The sequence below is a fragment of the Vombatus ursinus genome, unplaced genomic scaffold (assembly GCF_900497805.2).
Source record: "Vombatus ursinus unplaced genomic scaffold, bare-nosed wombat genome assembly UNPS02014811.1, whole genome shotgun sequence".
Classification (NCBI taxonomy): domain Eukaryota; kingdom Metazoa; phylum Chordata; class Mammalia; order Diprotodontia; family Vombatidae; genus Vombatus; species Vombatus ursinus.
This window is the reverse complement of record NW_020954589.1, coordinates 17,169,917-17,188,908: the sequence shown is the minus strand read 5'-3', so window position 1 is coordinate 17,188,908 and position 18,992 is coordinate 17,169,917. Positions and strand designations below refer to the sequence as shown.

At 39.9% G+C, this 18,992-nt stretch overlaps 1 protein-coding gene across 2 annotated transcripts in view; it reads left to right on the top strand.

Annotated features, from left to right (window-relative positions):
• The window catches only part of LOC114053477 (kinesin-like protein KIF6), a 451,087-nt gene that overhangs the window by 368,419 nt on the left and 63,676 nt on the right, over positions 1-18,992 (top strand). For both annotated transcript variants that reach the window (XM_027876576.1, XM_027876575.1), the window contains one exon: positions 1,847-1,897. In XM_027876576.1, coding sequence (XP_027732377.1) covers positions 1,847-1,897 — 51 coding nt within the window. The remainder of the gene's footprint in view (positions 1-1,846; positions 1,898-18,992) is intronic.

The window sequence follows — 18,992 nt, the reverse complement described above, 5'->3', positions numbered from 1 at the left end:
GGAAGATATAGCAGAAGAAATAATCCTATTTGACAACCCCTTGATACTAAACATCCAGTGAAGCATAAAATGGAGAGATGTGTGCTCGCCAAAGGTGTTTGTTGTGCTGTTGAAGGAATTCCAGTGCAGAATCCATATTGTGGAGAAATTCCCTACAGATGGTGAGGCCTTCCAGATGCCTCCTCCTTATGGATGACATTGAACCGACAGCATCAAGCCCCAAAATATTGCTAAGCCTATAGGAAACACCAAGTGGATGAAGACTATCATCTAGATTTCAACATGTGTTTGGATAGACACCATTTGGAACTTATCCAATAGGATGAATATCTAGGATAAACGATGCAGATGGACAATGAGTTGAGCAAGAGGGAAGGGGCCTAGATTGCATTCAGAAAAGTACATTTCTGTATGTACTTCAGGCTTCCCATGAAAGCAAAGGCCCATATTTTACTACTAACATTCTATTGATGGTGCTATATCACAGTGAAACACAGAATTCTGTAGTTCCTAAGAATTAAACATGAGTGTCATACAGAGGGCAGTGGAGACGCATGTGGTGGGTGTGAAGAACTCTGAAGAACAAGAGTAAGAGAAACCATCATGGAATTGTATAACAGAAAGATGGACTGGTCATGTGACAAAAATGAGGCATGATAGACACAAAGCCAGAGTGCTTCATTGGTGACTTTACGATGTCTGGAGAAATCTTGGGTCTCTATCATGTTGGGCGGGCCCTCTGTGATGAACTTATGGAAGGACTCAGACAAGAATCAGAGAATATGGCAGTCATGCACCATGGAAGAGAACTCTTGAATCAGTGAGTTGACAGATCCATTTGAGTAGCATCCCTCTTAGAAGGTCATACTGCCTCTGCTTGCACATTTGTAGCAACAAAGACCTCATTACTTTTAAAGTAATCCACAAAGTTAGACAGTTTTAATTGTTAGGAAGTTCTTCCTCACAGTGACTCAAACTCTGCCTCTTTGCATCTTCCAAACATTATCTCTGGTCCTACTTTCCATAGCAACACAGAAAATCTAATCTCTTTCCCACATAAAAACCCTTCAGATATTTTAGGAGAGATAATGTGTCCTCCTTAAGTCTTCTCTGGGCTCAATTTCCCAAGTTTCTTATTGTTCCACATATAATGTTGTATTTCATTCCCTTACTCTCCTGGTGGCCCTTCCCTGAAAACATTCTAGTTTGCCAGTCTTTCTCTTGGGAGGGAGATCCAATCTAGATCTGGACATAGTGCTACAGATGTGTTCTGAATACTTCAGAGTATGGTAGGTCTATAACCTCCCTTGATCCCTCCAAACACCATACTTCTATTAATGTAGTCTACAATTGTGTCATGGCTTTTGTAACAGCCATATCTGTGATCTCACACTGAGCTTGTGGACAACTCAAGCCCCCAGGTCTTTTTTCCTTGACAGCAAGTGAGGTGGTTTCATGGAGAAGGTGGAATTTGATCTGGGTCTCAGTTCTCTCACCCCAAGGATGAACAAAAGACCACATCCTATTCCTCCCTCAATAATAATGCACAGTGATGACATCTTGGAAGTATATCACGAATATAGACACAGGCTCCAGCTGAGGCATTTGTAAAGGGCTGACTGATGCGATTGAATCCAATGAGTGTAAAACGTATTTATAGTGACCCTCTGGCTTTGTTGTCACTTCCACTGCCAGTTTGTAAGCTCCCTCTTGGACTGAGAAACGTAACTCTTCCCTTTTTCTCCACCTGACATCTTTTTTGGAAGGTCAAAGGCTTCTCAGCCTGATGCATCTTTCCAGAACTTAGGTTATACACTAATAGCTTTGCCACTTGTTTCTTTGACAGGCCATCTAAAAGAAGAAATAAATCAACGGCAGATGCAGCGAGTTGCTTTAAGTGAGTACGAGGATGTGTCTGTTGTGTGGGGGGTTGGGGGGGGAGAGGTGGGGGGTTAATACAGAATGATATCATCTGGCCTGATTATAGGGTCATATGTTTAAAAGAAATTCCATAAAATAAAGAATAAATGGATAAAGTCCCTTTTACTTGGCTACTGGCAGAGCCAGGTGTAGGCAAAATTGTGAAAGAGGCAAGGTCTGTTTTCTGTGCCATACCCTTTTTACAGATACCAACTCTCACCAGGTATCCAATGCTTGGCTCAGGTTCCTCCAGTACAGTATGACTCACTCTGATTTTCCCCTTCTTAAGCAGCATCATTTCATGTTACAGATATTTTTTACCCATCATAGATTTTAAAAACACACACACACATTCATTGTTTCCTGCAGTACTTTATACTCTGTTCTCTGATTTCCAAAGTTACAGATAGCTAGTTGATAACTACTCTACTTTTGGTGCATGCAATGTGTAAATGAGGAAAAGAAAACTTTAGCCACCCCATGTGCATTTTGGCAATGGCCTTCTGGAAATAATATATTCATATTTTTTGTTTTACCAAGTCACAGAGGAGGGATGGGAAGTATCTTGGCGAGCTGGTGGGAAAGATATTTGGGGACAAATAATGAAGCCCTTCAAATCATACCCTCTGCTCCTCTTTTTTTTTTTTTTTTGGCTAGGCAATGAGGTTAAGTGATTTGCCCAGGGTCACACAGCTAGTTAAGTGTTATGTGTCTGAGAACAGATTTGAACTCAGGTCCTCCTGAATCTAGGGCCGGTGCTCTATCCACCGAGCCGCCTAGCTACCCCTCCTGCTCCTCATCTTGGCCAAGCCATACCACCAAATGGTAAACCATTCGAAGAGTTACGATCAATTGAGAAATTGGTATCTCCTGGTTAAAGGATGCTAGTTTACATTTCTCTTCCCAGGACTACTTCCTGTAACTGCAAAACATTGAAGGACTCAATTCCAAAAGGGTAAAAGGGTCCAAACTGTACAGGGAATGATTTCCTTGAAACTAGCAACTAGTAGCACTGTTAGGAGCTTCTGTTATTTTCTTTTGTTAAAACCGATAATAATCCTCAGTAATTGTCAGTTAAGATAGTAATGGCTAGAACACAATGTGAACCACAGAAAGCCTGATACATTCTGGCCAGAGCTCTAGGGGTCACACTGTTAGTTCTGATATGCTTTAGAAAGAAATGGGGTGTCAGCCTCTTGACCATCTCCTGAGAGGGAGCTACTGTCCTAGACTTGTAATTGTAATACAGACCAATGAGTTTCTTAGTTCTGAACATAGATTCAGCTAATTGCTTTCCTAGCAAAAAGTGAGTTCTTTGATAGAGGTAAACTGATCTCAAAATGTTGGGCTTAAGAAAGGTTCAAAGCAAGCTAAGGTGAACAGTGACTCTGTAATGAGCTCCCTTCCTGTCCCCAAGCTCTAAGTGCTGGGCATCAGATATGCAGGAATTCCCTAAGATCAGCTACAACAGCTCCATTATGACAGTTCCAAGGGCAAGGTCCATCTTCATGTAACATCTGGCCTTCTCTCGCAGGCATTTAATGAGCCCTTGTTGTAGAAAAACAACGATGTGGAAAATACCATTTGAAATAACTATAAGTGGTATGCATTTACGACAAGGTAAGCCTTTTCCATGGGTTCCAGGGGAGTAAGGAGCTCCATCCTTCCTTTCTTTCCAACTCCCCATCCCCCTGGGAGGCCAGGCCAATCCAGCAGAGGGACTGGAACAGCTCAGGCAGTTTTCTCCCCTGCCTGGAGCAGACCTGGGCCTTTGGAAAATTGCTGCATGTTTCCAATCACAGGCTCCAGGCCACACAAATATTTTCCAGACTCCCATTGCTTCATTAATGTACCATTCTGAAATAGGTCCATATTGCCTCCTATCCTTTATATGGTAAACTGGGGCTCCTTATTTGTCTATTTATCATGGTTCGAGCTTCCTCCTTCTAAATTATAGCAGGTGTCAAGTTCAGGAAGGCCCAGATTTGCATGAAGTAATCAGGAAACTTCAAACAGAAAGCACTTTGGTTGGAAGTCTAATTAAGAGCATGTTGAAATACCTATTTATTTTAAAAACCATGCTATCCCAATTAGAAAAGAAGTGTTAACATCTCCCAGCTGCCATTTTGGGATTAAATGCCTTGTTATAGTCCAAACACTTTAGAAGGTTATTTGATTGAGATTTAAAAACACCAATGCTCAGGTTTCCCAGGTGAGCATGTTTCAGAAGTGAATTTTGCTTATTGAAGAGAACCTCTCAACTCAGCATACTGTTTATATAACCATTTCCTGTTTTAACCCTCACCTTTCCAGCTAGCATTTGGGCAGAAGGCTGGGGACAGAGGACTTTTTACAAACACTAGCAGCAAATGGATTTGGGACCTATGATACTCCTCAAGAGCCAAGTTGGCTTCAGGCATAGGAAATGAATCAGTGACTAAATACAGTATTTAGTCCTTTTCTATTTCCTTGCCTTTCTGCTCATTTTTCATTCCTTTCCCATTTTTTCTTTTCATGTTTATTTTGCTGACTTTTTCTCCATCTTATTTTTCCTAACCCTCTATCTTCAATTTTCCCCTTTTCACTTTATCATGTCTTGATCCTTCTATCTCCTTACTCTTAATAGTTTACTGAAGTTTTTTTCTGTCTATATATACAAACCGATGCATTTGTACATGCTGCACATGTGTATTGGCATCCCCCCAATAACACTGCCCTAAACAATGTTATTTCCCAGTAACATCGTTGACACATTGTAATCAAACCCCACTAGAGTGTAACAGACCCCTCTGGTAACCATCTTAGCCAGCTGCCCAAGAGGCATATCAGATGTTGAGCAGTGAACCTAATGCTGCTTCAGATGTTGTGGTTTTGATTTTTATGATTCTATGTACCTGCACTACTATATCTTATGGTTCTATGTACCTGCAACTACTATAGTGTGACCACTAGCACCTGAGCACTTGCATGTATGCATACATACACACAGACACACAGACACACACACACACACATTTTTTTAATTTTAGTAGGAGACAATCCCCAAGGTAATATAGCTTGAATATGACAGCTTAGGCATCATTGACAGACCAGTGTGATGAGGAATCTTCTCATTCTTTAAGCAGCCCCCATCCGATCTTTGTCTAAGGCCAGCCCCATGCATGAATATGTGTGTGTGTGCATGTAAGAACCCCTTCCTTTTTTAACTATCAGGTCTAAATTAGAATGTACTTTGTTTAGGACCCCACCCGGGAAATCTCTCAGAAAATATAAACTTTACATCCTACATGAATTCCTTTGAAAGGCATAGAGTCACGACATCTGGAGTAAACTACTGTAGAGTGTATTTAAAATCAAATGAGAATTTACAGTAATTTGCAATAGTAGTGGCAGTGACCACATTTGATGTGCTGGTTGAACCTATGGAAAAACATGTGACCATTATCACTTCTTGCTAAGGGAATGGTTTAAGACCAATTCCAAAAAGCATAGTAAAAAAATATAGATATAGATACACACTATAGATAGATAGACAGATAGATATACTATGTGTGTATACATACATACATACATACATATATATACATATATATAATGACTAAAATTGGATACTAAGTCACAAGCTGGTAGATGATAAGTTAATGAAACAGCCCAAAATACCTGGAAACTAATTTAGATGTTTTGGCTGAATATCACTGGTCAGTTCAAGATAAATCTGATCAAACTTAGTGATATTTGTTTATATTTTCCCATACTACTTTGTTTGTGCAATATTAGAATACCTGAAAATAGTCATCCTAGATAGAGTAGAATGTAATAATGTCAAGTGAGGGAGTAATCAACCATAAGTACTTCTTGAGTGCACCCACAATATGCAATACACTGTGCTAGGAGTTATGAGAAAATCAGTCAAGAATTATTAAGACCTTTAATGTGTGACCAGCACTGTGCTAAGTGCTGGCTACATAAGTACAAAGAAGGAAATTATCCCTATTCAAAATGATCTGAGCTTTCATTTTAATGAGTGAGACAAGTACATATGAAAATATATGCAGCCTAAATATAAAGCTAACAAATAGAGACAGAGAGAGGAGGAGGAAGAAGAGGAGGAGTCATCATAAAATAAAATCCAAGGTACTTTAGGTAGGAGGGTGCTAGCAGTTTGGGAGGACGTGGGAGCCAGGAAAAGCTTCATTCAAAAGATGGTGCCTGAAATGCATCTTAAAGGAAGTAAGGGACTATATGAGGAAGAAGTAAGGAAAGAGTGCATTACAGGTATGGGACAGCCAATCCAAAAGCATAGTAAAGGAAATGGAGTGTCACATGTGAGGGACAGAGTCCCATTTTGTCTGGGGTTGCAGGGTACCGGAGGGACAGTAATGTCCAACAAAGCTAGAAATGTAGATCAGGGCCAGGTTATGGAAGGCTTTAAAAGCTAAACAGAGGATATTTTATTTTATCCTGGAGGCGGTAGTATATCACTGGAATTGGTTTATAAGGGAGTCACATGGTCATCTCTACTTGAGGAGAATTACTTTGGCATATACTGGAGTGGGGAGAGATACGAGTCAGGGAGACCAACTAGGAAAGAGCTGTTACAATAATCCAGGCAAAAAGTAATGAGGGCCTGAACAAAGGTATAGTAGTATGAGTGGAGAAAAGTGGCCAGATGTGAGAGATGTTGTGAAGGCAAAAACATCAAGATCTGGGAGCTGCATATGTGGGATGAGGGAGAATAAGATATCAAGGATAATGCTGAGATTATTAATCTTGAAACATTGATAGGATGGCAGTTATCAAATTGGTAGAAATAGAGAAGTTTGGAAGAGGAGAGGGTTCAGGGAAAAGATAGCATGTTCAGTTTTAGGCTTGTTGAGTTTAAGATGTGCCTGTGACATCAATTTTGAAATGTTCAATAGGCAAATGATAATATTAAAATACTGGGGCTGGATGTGTAGATCTGGGAATTGTCTGCTTAGAAATGATAGTTAAACCCATAAGAGTTGATGAAGAAGTATAGATAGAGAAGAGAAGTGAGCCTTGGACAGAACCTTGGGGAATACCCACAAGAGAGTAGTGTCACAAAAACAGAGAGGAAAGAGTATCCAGGAAGAGGAATTGGTCAATAGTGTCAAATGCAGCAGATAGGATGAAAAGGATTAGGGGAGTCAAAATGTCTGAACGATTAGAGACAGTGTGGTGGGCTCCCCTCCACAAACTCCTCCAAACAGATAAAGAAAATATATTCCTAGACTAAATCCCAATGAGGAAATCCAGAAAAAGTCCCAGTGAATCATGTGTCCAGCCCAGCTCAGCATACGGAGATAGGGAAGTCTGCAGACACTAGGGATGGGTCAGGCCAAGAGCCCACGGGGTTGAGCGCTCCAGTGCCCAGAGAGAGGCTGTGCACAAGGGCAAGAAGGGTCCCAGGCCATACAAGGATTCCATCAGACACACACCAGGACACTAGGATAGCGATAGGTGCCAACTGGAAGCTTTGTCACCTACTACCCGGTTCTGGGTCATAGATCCAGGGCAGAGTGAGAAGAGGACCTATATAGGAGAATGGTGTTCCCAGGTAGGGAGATCCTGGTTGGTGTACTGAAAAAGGAGAAAGTTTAAAAATCAGCACTAGCAGCAGCGTGGCTCAGACCCCAAGCTCAGAATAGGGTCTCACTTCTAGTATCTACCCTATCCTACCCTCTCTGTTTTTGTGACACTACTGTCTCCTAGTTTGCCCCATACCTGGTTGTTCCTTCTCAGTCTTCCTTCCTGGATCATCATCCACATCATGCCTGTGGGTTTTCCCCAAGGTTCTGTCCTAGTCCCACTTCTCTTCTTTATCTACCAAGGCAGGAATCCAATACCAAAGGGAGCCTACAATTCTGCCCTAAAATCAAGTCTGAATTTGGGAAGCTTCCAGAAGAATGGGTGAACAAAAAAGAACCCCACCATAATGAACTGTTTTGGTGGCAGGAATATTCTAGACACAAACACGGAAGAGAAACTGACTCCAAAATATCTACAGGCAAAGCCTCAGAGTAAAACATAAACTCGGCCATGAACTCAAGTAGAATTCCTAGAAGAGATGAAGCAAGAGTTTAAAAAAAGTTAGAAAAATGTTTTTATAAATGGAATAGAAGAACTTGAGAGAAAAAATTAGAAAGGAAATGAGAATCATGGACGAAAGAATTGGAGAGGAAATAAATAGCTTGGCACAAGCGGTACAAGACCTTGCCTGAACAACAATCTCCCTGAAGATTAGGAAAATCCAAATAACAGTTAATGATGTCATTAGGCAACAAGAAATAAAGTTGTAAGACTGAAAAAATAGAAGAAAAGTAGCATAGCAAAAACAATTGACCTTGAAAACAAATTGAGGAGAAAAAAATTAAGAATCATTAGACTATTTAAACAATATGATGAGAGAGAGAAAGAGAGTCCTTACATTTCAAGAAATCTTAAAAGACTCAGATTTCTTAGAACTAGAGGGCAAAGTAGAAATAGAAAGGATCTACCAGTCATAACTCCTGAAAGAAACCTCAATATGAAAACTCTTGGGAACATTATAGGCAAAATCCAGAGCTCCCAGGTCAAATATGTATGTATGTATGCGTGTATGTATATATACAAACATGCATACATACATATGTATTTACTGTAAGCAGACAGAGAGAGAGAAAGAATTCAAGTACTGAGGAGCCACAGTCAGGATCACACACGTTTTAGCAGCCACCACTATAAAGGAGTAGAGAACTTGGAATATGATATCCCAGAAGCCAAAGGATATGAGCTTATGAACAAGAATAACTTACCTAGCAAAACTGAGTATGATGCTATAGGAGGGAAATGGACTTTTAATGAACTCGAGGACTTCCAAGTACGTCTAATGAAAAGTCCAGAGCTATGGAGAAACACTGGTATTCAAGCACAGTAGTGAAGAAAAACATAAAAAGGTAAACATGAATAAACAATAGTAAAAGTCCAAAGAAGGATAAATGGCTTATATTCGAATATGGGGAGATGATACATGTGTCATTCACAGTTCATAGGAGGAGTCCAGTTAGACAAGGCCTAAGGGTGGTTCTGTTGTATCTTGATGATGTTAAGAAAAGAATGGGGAGAGGAAGAGGAATGCATCAGAAAGAGCGGGGAAAGGAAAGGAAGGTTAGGGAAAATTATCTTATATAATTGGGGTGTACATTAGTAGACTTCTATACAAACAAGGATGAAGTGGGAATTCACTTAGAATGACCTCAAGCTTTTTTAATAAAGAGGCAAGAATTTGGGCTTGAGGGTTTGAGGAAGGAAGAGAAGAGAAAGCAAAAAGGCCTTGCCTTTGAGACTCTTGTCATCTAGTTAAGGAGACATAAATAGAATAAAAGTAACCAACCACTGTATTTATTTAGACTTTATAGCACTTGATAAGAAGCCTCAGGGCTTCTCCACTGAAATACCTTGATGCATGGAGGTGACCCAGGGTTCATGAAGGCTGTGACAGTGAGGATATAAGGTCTAGTACCAGCAGGAGTGTGCTGGGAAATATTTAACAATGATTTCTCCAGAAAAAAAAAATGTACCAGGATACATGCTCAATTTTAATCTATATTATTAACACTTTCTTAAGCCTTGATAATCAACAGAACAATCTAGCCCTGATTTGTAAGGTTTACCAACTTGCGGGAGGTGGAAATGCTTACACTGAACATTTAACAATTGACTCTCCAGCCATTTTCAGCTGGCTTCAGAACTCTTAAGTATAAGAGTTCCCAGCCTGGAGTATATGGAGCTTCTGGGGGAGCTTGCTAAGGGAGTCATGGGGAATGCCTCTCAAACAACTATACTATTCTACTGAAAATAATTAATCTCTTATTTTAATTATGTGCATATGCATGGGAAATTCAAGGATTTATTTCCTTTCACATTGACATATTCTTACATGTATATCCTATTATACTATAGAATTTATTTCCTTTCATATTGAATAGGGTGTTTGGAAGATTTACTGTAAGAAAAAGGAGTATGAGACTGAAAAGGGTTGGGAAACCTTGTCCGAAGAGAACCCATCCACCAAGCAGGGACTGACCCCAGGATACATCAAGTGTTTGTTTAAAGCTCATCATCAGAGAGGTTCATCACTCTCCCTTTTCTATATCTAGTCTTGGTGAGCTGCAAGGGATGAAGTCTTTAGTGTAGCAATTCACAAAGACTAGACATAGAGGAGTATTAGTCTTTGTAGGAAGGACCCCTTCACAGATCATTGAAGTATTGAAATATTTAGGATTTATACCCTACCTGCTTCCAAATTATAGTCTATAGACTGACCCACAGTTCAAATTCAAAAATTCAACAAACATTTATTAAGTGCTTAGTATTTACAAAGTTCTCTATGACATTTAAACATGAAACAGATTACAGTTGAAATCAGAAAGAATGAGTGCTTTCAGACCCCAAAGCTAAGCAGATTACTACCACATTTGAACAATAAATTTCACTCCATTTTCTAGCTACTAAGGTAGAAAGAGGAATTACACATTTTCATTTTCTGACAACCAGCAGCACACAGTTCATCTGCAGAAGCAAATGTTTCCTGGAACTAAACCCATGCTATAGTTTATTGCAGGGATCCTTGAGTGAAGGACATTGGGTGACACAGTGAACAATATCTTCAACTACAATTTTACAAAAGACGCAGAAACGCTATTCAAGCAGAAGATCCTCTTATCGGCCCTCTATAAAAGCAGAAGGCGTGACATTAAAACATAACTCTATAAAGGATGCCATAATATGTCCCATGTTCTCTGCTTTCTGAAGGTCTAGGTTAGATTCCAACTCAGTGCCATATAGGGCCACCAACCTGTCCATCACCAACACTGTGCCCCACAGTGAAAGTCATCCTTCAGAGAGAGATGAAGGACCTTCCTGGGGTCCCAGATTTGTGATTTGCCTTGGCCACATGTACCTCCCTTACTAAAAAAGAAATGAGTATCCTAGCTGTTGTTTGTCCTTTGTTTTCAAAGAGGACTCATGATATCATGGGGGTGATGCCTTGACTCTTGTGTGAATTGGATTTAAATGAGGCAGAGTTGCAGAGCTGTCAGCCTCACCCTGTCTTCATCAAAAGTCTAGAATCATCAAAGTTCAGTGGTGGGACAAAAGTCAGGATGAATGGTGAACGCCAAGGATGCAGTGGATAACGTTGGCATCATCAATGTCTGACCAAGCTCTAAGTGCTCCCCGGCACCTGCTTCAGCTGCCTTCATGGCCATTGGAACCAATTGTTCTCATCGGCTCATTCTGCTGGGAAAGTCTTCACATGCTTGGGGCAAGTGGACACCAAAAGTGGGTGAGCAGGCCTGAAAAGGGCTCAACAGGCCCTCACACCAGAGGTGCTAGTCGTCCCTGAACACCTCGTATACCCCCTGGCTAACTGTGAAGGGGAAGCCCAACAGTAAGGGCTCATGAGCTAGTGTTTAGAAGGACAGCCACCTGTAGGATTACTGCCATGAACTCTGAAAGTAGTAACAACTACCCCTCTGGGGACCCAAGCTTCCAGGGCCAATGTGAATTGGGCAAGTCAGCCCCAAGGGGGCATTACATGTGTACTTCATTCTTCTTACTTGTGTGTGTGTGTGTGTGTGTGTGTGTGCATGCATGTGTGTGTGTCTTTTACTATCAGCATAGCTTAAAAAGAAGAAACTCACCACTCTGGGCCAGTAACATCAGGGGATAATAAATTTCCTCAGCCTCTATTGCTTCTGCTTCAGCTCCTGCTTGAGCTCCACTCTCTCCTCATATACTCTACAGGAAAGGAAAGAAGGAAGATGGGAATAAATGATATGGAAAACAAAGTTTGTGCTCCCTAGATTGTCCAGGAAATACTTTGCCAGATGTGTTTAATTTTTTCTTTGAACCTTTACAGCGGTCCTCTCTCTTTGTAGGGATCCTCTCCCTTTGTGGGGATCTTCTCTCTTATGAGGATCCTCTCTCTTCAGAGGGATCCACTCTCTTCACAGGATCCTCTCTGTGGGGATCCATTCTCTTCACAGGATCCTCTCTCTTCATGGAGATCTCTCAAATGACCCTGCTTTGGATTTTGACCAGAAGTTGATAGACCTAAAGCACAGGTCTGACAACTTTACTCCTGAACTTAAGAAACTCCAGTTCCCCTCTTTTGCATCTGTGATAAAATATTAACTGCTCTGTTTGACTTTTAAAACTCTTCATAATCTGGCTTCACCCTGTTGTCCAGGCTTAGTACTCTTCTTTACAAATTCTACATTCCATCCTAACTAGGCCATCCCTCATCCACAACATCCTATCTATCTCTCATCTCTTTCTGCCTTTGCGTAGGCCATCCCCTGTACAACCCCTCATCCCCTTGGCTTCATGGATTACTGAATTTCCTTCAAGGCTCACCTCAGAGGCCACTTCCTACAGGAAACCTGTCCTGATCCCAATGTTTCTATCACTCTGCAGAAATTATTTTGTCTCTACTTTGTACATATTTTATATTAAATTTTTTTATGTATGTCTGGTTTTCATCAGAAGAGCATAAACTCCTTGGGTCCGGGACCATTTCATTTTCTGCTTTGTGGAAAATGCTTATTGAATAAATGAATGAATGAATGAATAAACTAACATCTTGTAACAACATACTGCCTCCATTTTTTTTAAAGCAGAAAGTCTGTTTAGCTTCTCAATTAAGGGACAAGCATCTATATCTAAAGCAAATTTGTTGCATTCTAGCTCCAACGAGTGCTTTGGGACAGATGTAAAAGTAACAAATGAGGCAATATGTAAGTGGTACAGACCATAAGTACCACAAGAGCCCTGTGAGCTATGGTGCTTTCTCAGGGAAGGTGAAAATTAATTCACTGTCCTACAGAATGAAGAGGACAAAGGAGTCTGGGAGCAGGGAAACAGACTTTCAAAATTGCCTAGGTTTAAGTTGTTAAGGGCCAGAATAACCATATCGGAGAATGTAATGGAGTAGAGAAATGTAAAAGAAGAGATAAGAAGCACAGAATTTTTAACTGCTTCTTAGTGTTGCAGAGGAAGTAAGATCTTTTCTTCTTCTATGGTATTTTCACTCTTATGAATAAGGATTAAAAAGGATTAAGAAATTATGTATCTTATATCATCCATGTCATACATTGGCAAAACCCTCCCTATATACTAAAATAGAAATCCTGTAATCTTTCTGCATGTATAGATACAGAAGTATCTATAAATGTATGTATATAAATATATGTATATATGAATAAATACATACACATATGTAAATATATATGTGCATAGGTATATGTGTATATATTATATACACATACGCACACATGCATACATATACACATACATATATACTCTACTCCAGTCAGATTCATCTACTAAGCATTCCTAATTTCTTTGGCATGATTACTTCTCTCCATGCAGAATAGTTTTCCTCTATATTTTAGTAAATGTTATTCAGGAATTACTGTAGCTAAAAAATATTAATCACCTGGTGCCTAGTCTCTCTGAATGCAGCTAGACTGGTCATTGAAAACAAATGTCCTCAAGGGTCATCAGGTCCATACCTGCTGCCTTTCCTGTAGGGTATATGAGGAGGGAGTAGAGCTCAAGCAGGAGCTGAACTTGTCTAAGCATGGACTGTCCTGGTGCAGCCTTCTTTTATCCACGTCCAGACCACCAAAAAATGAAATGTAGAGGATAGTGGCCACATGTACCTTAGAAATCCTTAGTAGACCAATCTGACTGGAGTAGAGTATAGGGAATAGTAAGAGATAATGCTAGAAGGCAGATTGGGGCTAACTTGTAGAAGGCCTTTAAAGCCAAGCTAAGTATTTAGGACTCTAACCTATGGATTGTTGAATTACCAAAATTAAAACTAGAAAGAAGTCCATAACATCATTACGGCTTCATCACTAACACACTGCCCCCACTGCCAATCCCTGTCCATCTTGGCAAATTATCTAGATGACAGATAAACTCAATTCCTTAAAGTACTAGCTAAACATAGATCAATAATATTTAATGATTAGCAGCCAGCCCTTCACAAAATCACAACCAAACTGGTCAGCCCACTGGCTAGTTGGTGATCCAAGTAGGCCATGAATTTCATTAAAGGTTTTTAGAACAGTGGAATAACATAATGAAAGCACCTGAGTACAAATGACTACCCACTCACCCACGCCTTGCCCTCCTCCCCCCAGCATCTACAAATACCCCAAGTAATAGTCACTTGCTTCCACCTCCACTCCATGAGTTCTCCAGACCAACTTCTTTTGGGAGAGAGAAAAATTCTATTTTCACCTAACTCAAGCCCATGTGCTTAAAAAGATGCTGAGGCTTTCTTTTCTCACCAGCGAACAGAAAAAAAGGTAATTCCAGGTAATACAATTATATTCATCTAAAATGCTTAGCCATGGATGATAACAATAATAATAGCATTAATGTACTACCTTCTATGTGTTAAGCACTGTGTTTTACAAATATTATTTCATTTGAGCTTTAAAACAATTCTGGAAGGTAGACACTATTATTATCTCAATTTTATAGTTGAGGAAACTCAACAGAGGCAGACAGAGGTTAAGTGACTTGCCCAAGAACATACAGCTAGTATCTGAGACAGGATTTGAACTCAGTCTTCCTAACTCTAGGCCTAGTGTTCTATCCACTGTGCCAGGCACCTATAATCAGAAGTTAAACTGTGATGATACTGTGACCTATGAGTATTCACTTTAACTAACAAATATTTATTGAGTTCCAGGTGGGGAAAACAACAACAACAACAACAAAAAAAAATGGAGGATTCATTTGTAAACCCAAAGAATCTATAATCTGCAGGGGGGTTAAGGCAGGAAAGACTTCAGACCAGAGAAAGATGGCTAATGGTGATAAAAGCCATATGGCCAAAGAAGGGGCTTTTACAAGAGCTGAAGTGCTTGAAGGCCAGAGTCCTGAGAGAACGGAGAGTTTAGTGTTCCTGTGGTTATCAGTCTGACTTAATGTTCCCCTCTGGGAGAGAGATCTGCTTAGACAGTAGCTGCTTACCAGAAGCTGTTTCAGTGTGATCAGCCTCAAATGTAGCCCCTCAAATGGTGTGTACTAAATTAACCCATGAGCCAATGAACAGGTTTGGGAATAGTCGTTTGTTCATAGTGTTGTGAATAACCTTGTAATCCTGGAGGGACATCAACCGTAAGCACTAAAAATGATCTCTTCTGATTTTTTACTTCATTCAGGGTCAGAGTGAGTTGTTTTCCACAGTTTATGTTAAGTGGGCAGATGGAACGCCTACAGTGACCCCTTGTGGCATGTATGCACCATATTCCTTTAGACAGAACAGCTCTAGTGATTTCATCTACTGTTTCAATGGGTAATTCTTCCTGGCCTTCTTTAAATGCACTCTATAGGGTATAAGAGACAAGGATATCCATTAGTGCTAGGATTTAAAAAAAAAACTTTGGAAAAATAGAACTGAAAGGGGTCTTCAGGCAGCTAGTCTTCTACTAGAACTGTTCCCACAGTCTGGCCTAGCCCTAAAGATAATAGTAGCTCACCTTTTTATAGTACTTTAAGGTATATAGAATGCTTTCCTTAAAAACAAAACAAAAAACCATGAAGTCATTCTTGCAAGTATTATTATTCTCAATTTTATAGATGAAAAGATCGATGTGTAGAGAGATTAAATAAATCGTCCACAGTGACAAACTAAGGAATGTTGGAGCTGGGACCCAAACCCAAATAAATCTTCCAGTGTTTGATCCAAAATCCATTTCACTACCATATCATGCTACTTACTACCTCTATGAAGAAAGGAGATCAGAGATATCAGAATCTTGGGAATCAAAACCTTGCCTCTAAAATGTGTCACCTTGGGCCAATCACCTTCCTACCTTTGGGTGTCTGCACCTAAATGTATCAAATGAAGGGGCTTGGACAAATTGTTTAGTGCCCAAATTCTTTCAGTTCTAAATTCTCTTCTAACTCTAACTAACATTCTATGTCCTTTAAAAATAAAGTAATGAAGGTTTATGTAAGGACTGGGTAAGATTAAGGATATTTTTCTATTCAAATAAATAACTAGTTATCTTGGCAACTAGTTATATTTTTTTTCTTTGCTGAACAATAGATCAGAGTATTTAATTTGCAAATGATTTATTGGCTAGGGAGAGCGCTAGATATTTCAAATGGATTTGCAATGCAGCTAGAACAAACTACTTCCTTTTGGCAGAATGCTTCCTTGGTCCCTCTTCTTGTCCCAAAGGAGTACACATTTTTATAAATGGTTCTGAAGAGCCATTGCTTCTGAAATGGAGCCCCACCACCCAAGTGTGTATTAACCTGGTGTTATGACTTGTCTCACCTACCAATATAATACAGTCAGTTCAAAAATCATTCATTGAGGACTCACTGTGTCCTACACACATGATGGGTTTTTGAGAAACAGACAAAAATGGAATAGTCCCTGTCCTCAAAGAAATTGTACTCTACTGTGAGGAAAGCACGTGGACAATATAGACCCATCAGTACTCGATCACTCCAAAAGCCAAACTGCCAGGTTTAGATGCCAAAGCTGGGAGGCAAAAGTCCTCAATACATTTCCCCTCCTCACTTGTGGTAAATTATGGTTTTCTTCCTTCCTTCCTTCCTTTTTTTTTTTTATCTTCCTTCCTTCCCTACTTCCTTTCTTCTTCCTTCTTACTGTCTTTTTTCTTCCTTCTTTCTTTTCCTTTTTCTTGCTTTCTTTCTTTTTCTTTCTTTCTGACCTTGTTTTTCTTTCTTTCTTAATTTATTTATTGTCTCATTCTGATAATCAATCCTCGACAACCTAAGTTACCTAAGAGCAGGTACACGCTGTCAGCTTGTGTTCCAGTGTTGTTAGTAGCCTTCAAACACTGAGAACAAGATTCGCTGTCCCTTAGCAAAGCCTCCTGTCTGTGTTTCTGTGGCTTCGGGACCCCCTGGAATTCCTGCAGAAGGTCACTGTGTCTCCATTGTTAACTATATCCCTTTCTAAAACACAGTCAGACTTCCAGACTGGTGCTTTTGTCATACTTTAGCCAGCAACCTTCAGTTGCCTGAGATCTTATTCCCAGTTACCCACAATTAGCTCCTGATTATGCAAGGGTTTGGAAAGCACTCAGGCTATGCTGATTAGAATGAGAGTTTTATGCCAAGTGTAAAATGTCAGAGTATAAAACCATATATTATGAAAACATCTACCGCACAACATATGCCATAGTAAAAGTGTATACTTAGGATGGTATAAAACCAAATTCTAAGCTCTTACCGTCAGCTACTAGATGAGGCTCTTATATCTACTATCTTTCTCTTAAAATCAATACATACCATCCCCCACAAGCAATTCCTTCTCAGTAGGGTGTTTGGAGCCTTCCATCATTAAGCTACTAGACATTCAAATCTCTGGTTTCTAAACTGGTCTACTATTTTGTAGATAAAACACAGGGAATGAACAAGATTCCTCACCCCACCTGAACACACTTCAGTACACACTCCAGTTTAGCCAGTGGCTTTCAAGGACTCCTAAAGTGATCAGGGACTTTTTCTACGCTTATACTGAAGCCTATGAGTGATATAATGAAGAAGTGTATCTTTCAGGCATCATATTTTAAGTGGAGGGGGGTGGTCATTTGATTGACTAACTCAGACCTCCCACCGCTAGAGGTAATACATAAGCTTGGACTTCTTTTCCATCAGTAGAAATGAGCTCCAGCAATCCATCCTGCATTCATTTAGTTTTCTTCCAACCAAGGATGTACCATGCAATAGAAATGTTAAATATTGTTTGTAGGTCAATACATTTCTGTGGCTCTGTGATCTCATCAATGTGAGTACCCTATCAACTATGCAGATCATAACTCATTCATTCTAATCCGGAGTAACTCTTGTTCCTGTTCTCCTCAAGGGTTTTGCTGAACATGCTAAGGGGCTTTTTCATGTCTAGGATGTCAATCCAATGGATGAACTGGCCATCTGTTATCCCTTTCTCTTGCAATGTAACCAATTTACATTCTTTTCCAGTTTTATATCACTTTGATATTGTATTTTATGCTGGATTTTTGTTGTTGTTATTTTATCGTGCAGTTCGTCCTCAGTCATTTAATGTGCTACCACTTATTCATGCTCACCATGGGTCTCTCCACTGTCATTTGGTTTGACTCACAATTTTGATTCCTCAGAGATTATAGAATTCCATGATTCACGGTCGCATTGCATCACCAAGTCAAGTCAACAAGCATTTATTAATCACTTACAATGTGTCTATACTTTGCTAAGTACTGAGAACATAAATACAAGCAAAAAGAAAGATGATCCCTGCCCCCAAGGAGCTTACATTCTAATAGGAGAAGGCAAAACATAAAAGGAATCTGAAAAAGGGAAGGAAAAGATACTCATGGTAGGTGGGGATGGAGGTGGAGGGGACAGTAGATAAAGTCCTGAGAGTCTAAAGTGGAGCCCAGAGAGGAATAAATTTCACTGGTCTAGGTGCTTTCCTTAAAATGGAGGTTCTGAGAAGAAACATCCAGTCAGCTTCAGGGGCAAAGTGTACTTCCAGTGTGAGAAGTCTAGGAGCCGAGTGAATGTCCAGACTGAAGATACAAATGTGGTATGGTAGAAAAGATTCAGATAGTCAGGAGCAGAGCCCAGAGAAAAATGAGGACATGATGAGCCTGGGCACTCTCCTTAAAATGAAAATTAATATAAAAGAATAGCAGTGTTAAAAATTGGTTTTTGATTCAGGAAGAAGCTTGGGGTCATTTCAAGTCCTGCCCAATTTCAGAAAGCAGCACAGTCTCTTCTATTCAATTTCTAGTCAAATTTTAAAAAATGAATAATATCTCAAATTGACTTACTACAAAAGCTTTGTATGTTGAATCATCTCATTGGTGTTCTTGAGAAGTTAAGTGAAATTGAGGAAGGTCCCCTTCCTCACAATGTGTGAACCCCTGGGTCAAACTTTTAAAAAGGCATAAGCCCTCTGAATGGGCACATGTAGATTGGTTGCCACCTGCATCAGTGGAGGGAAAATTTATATCAATGAGGCA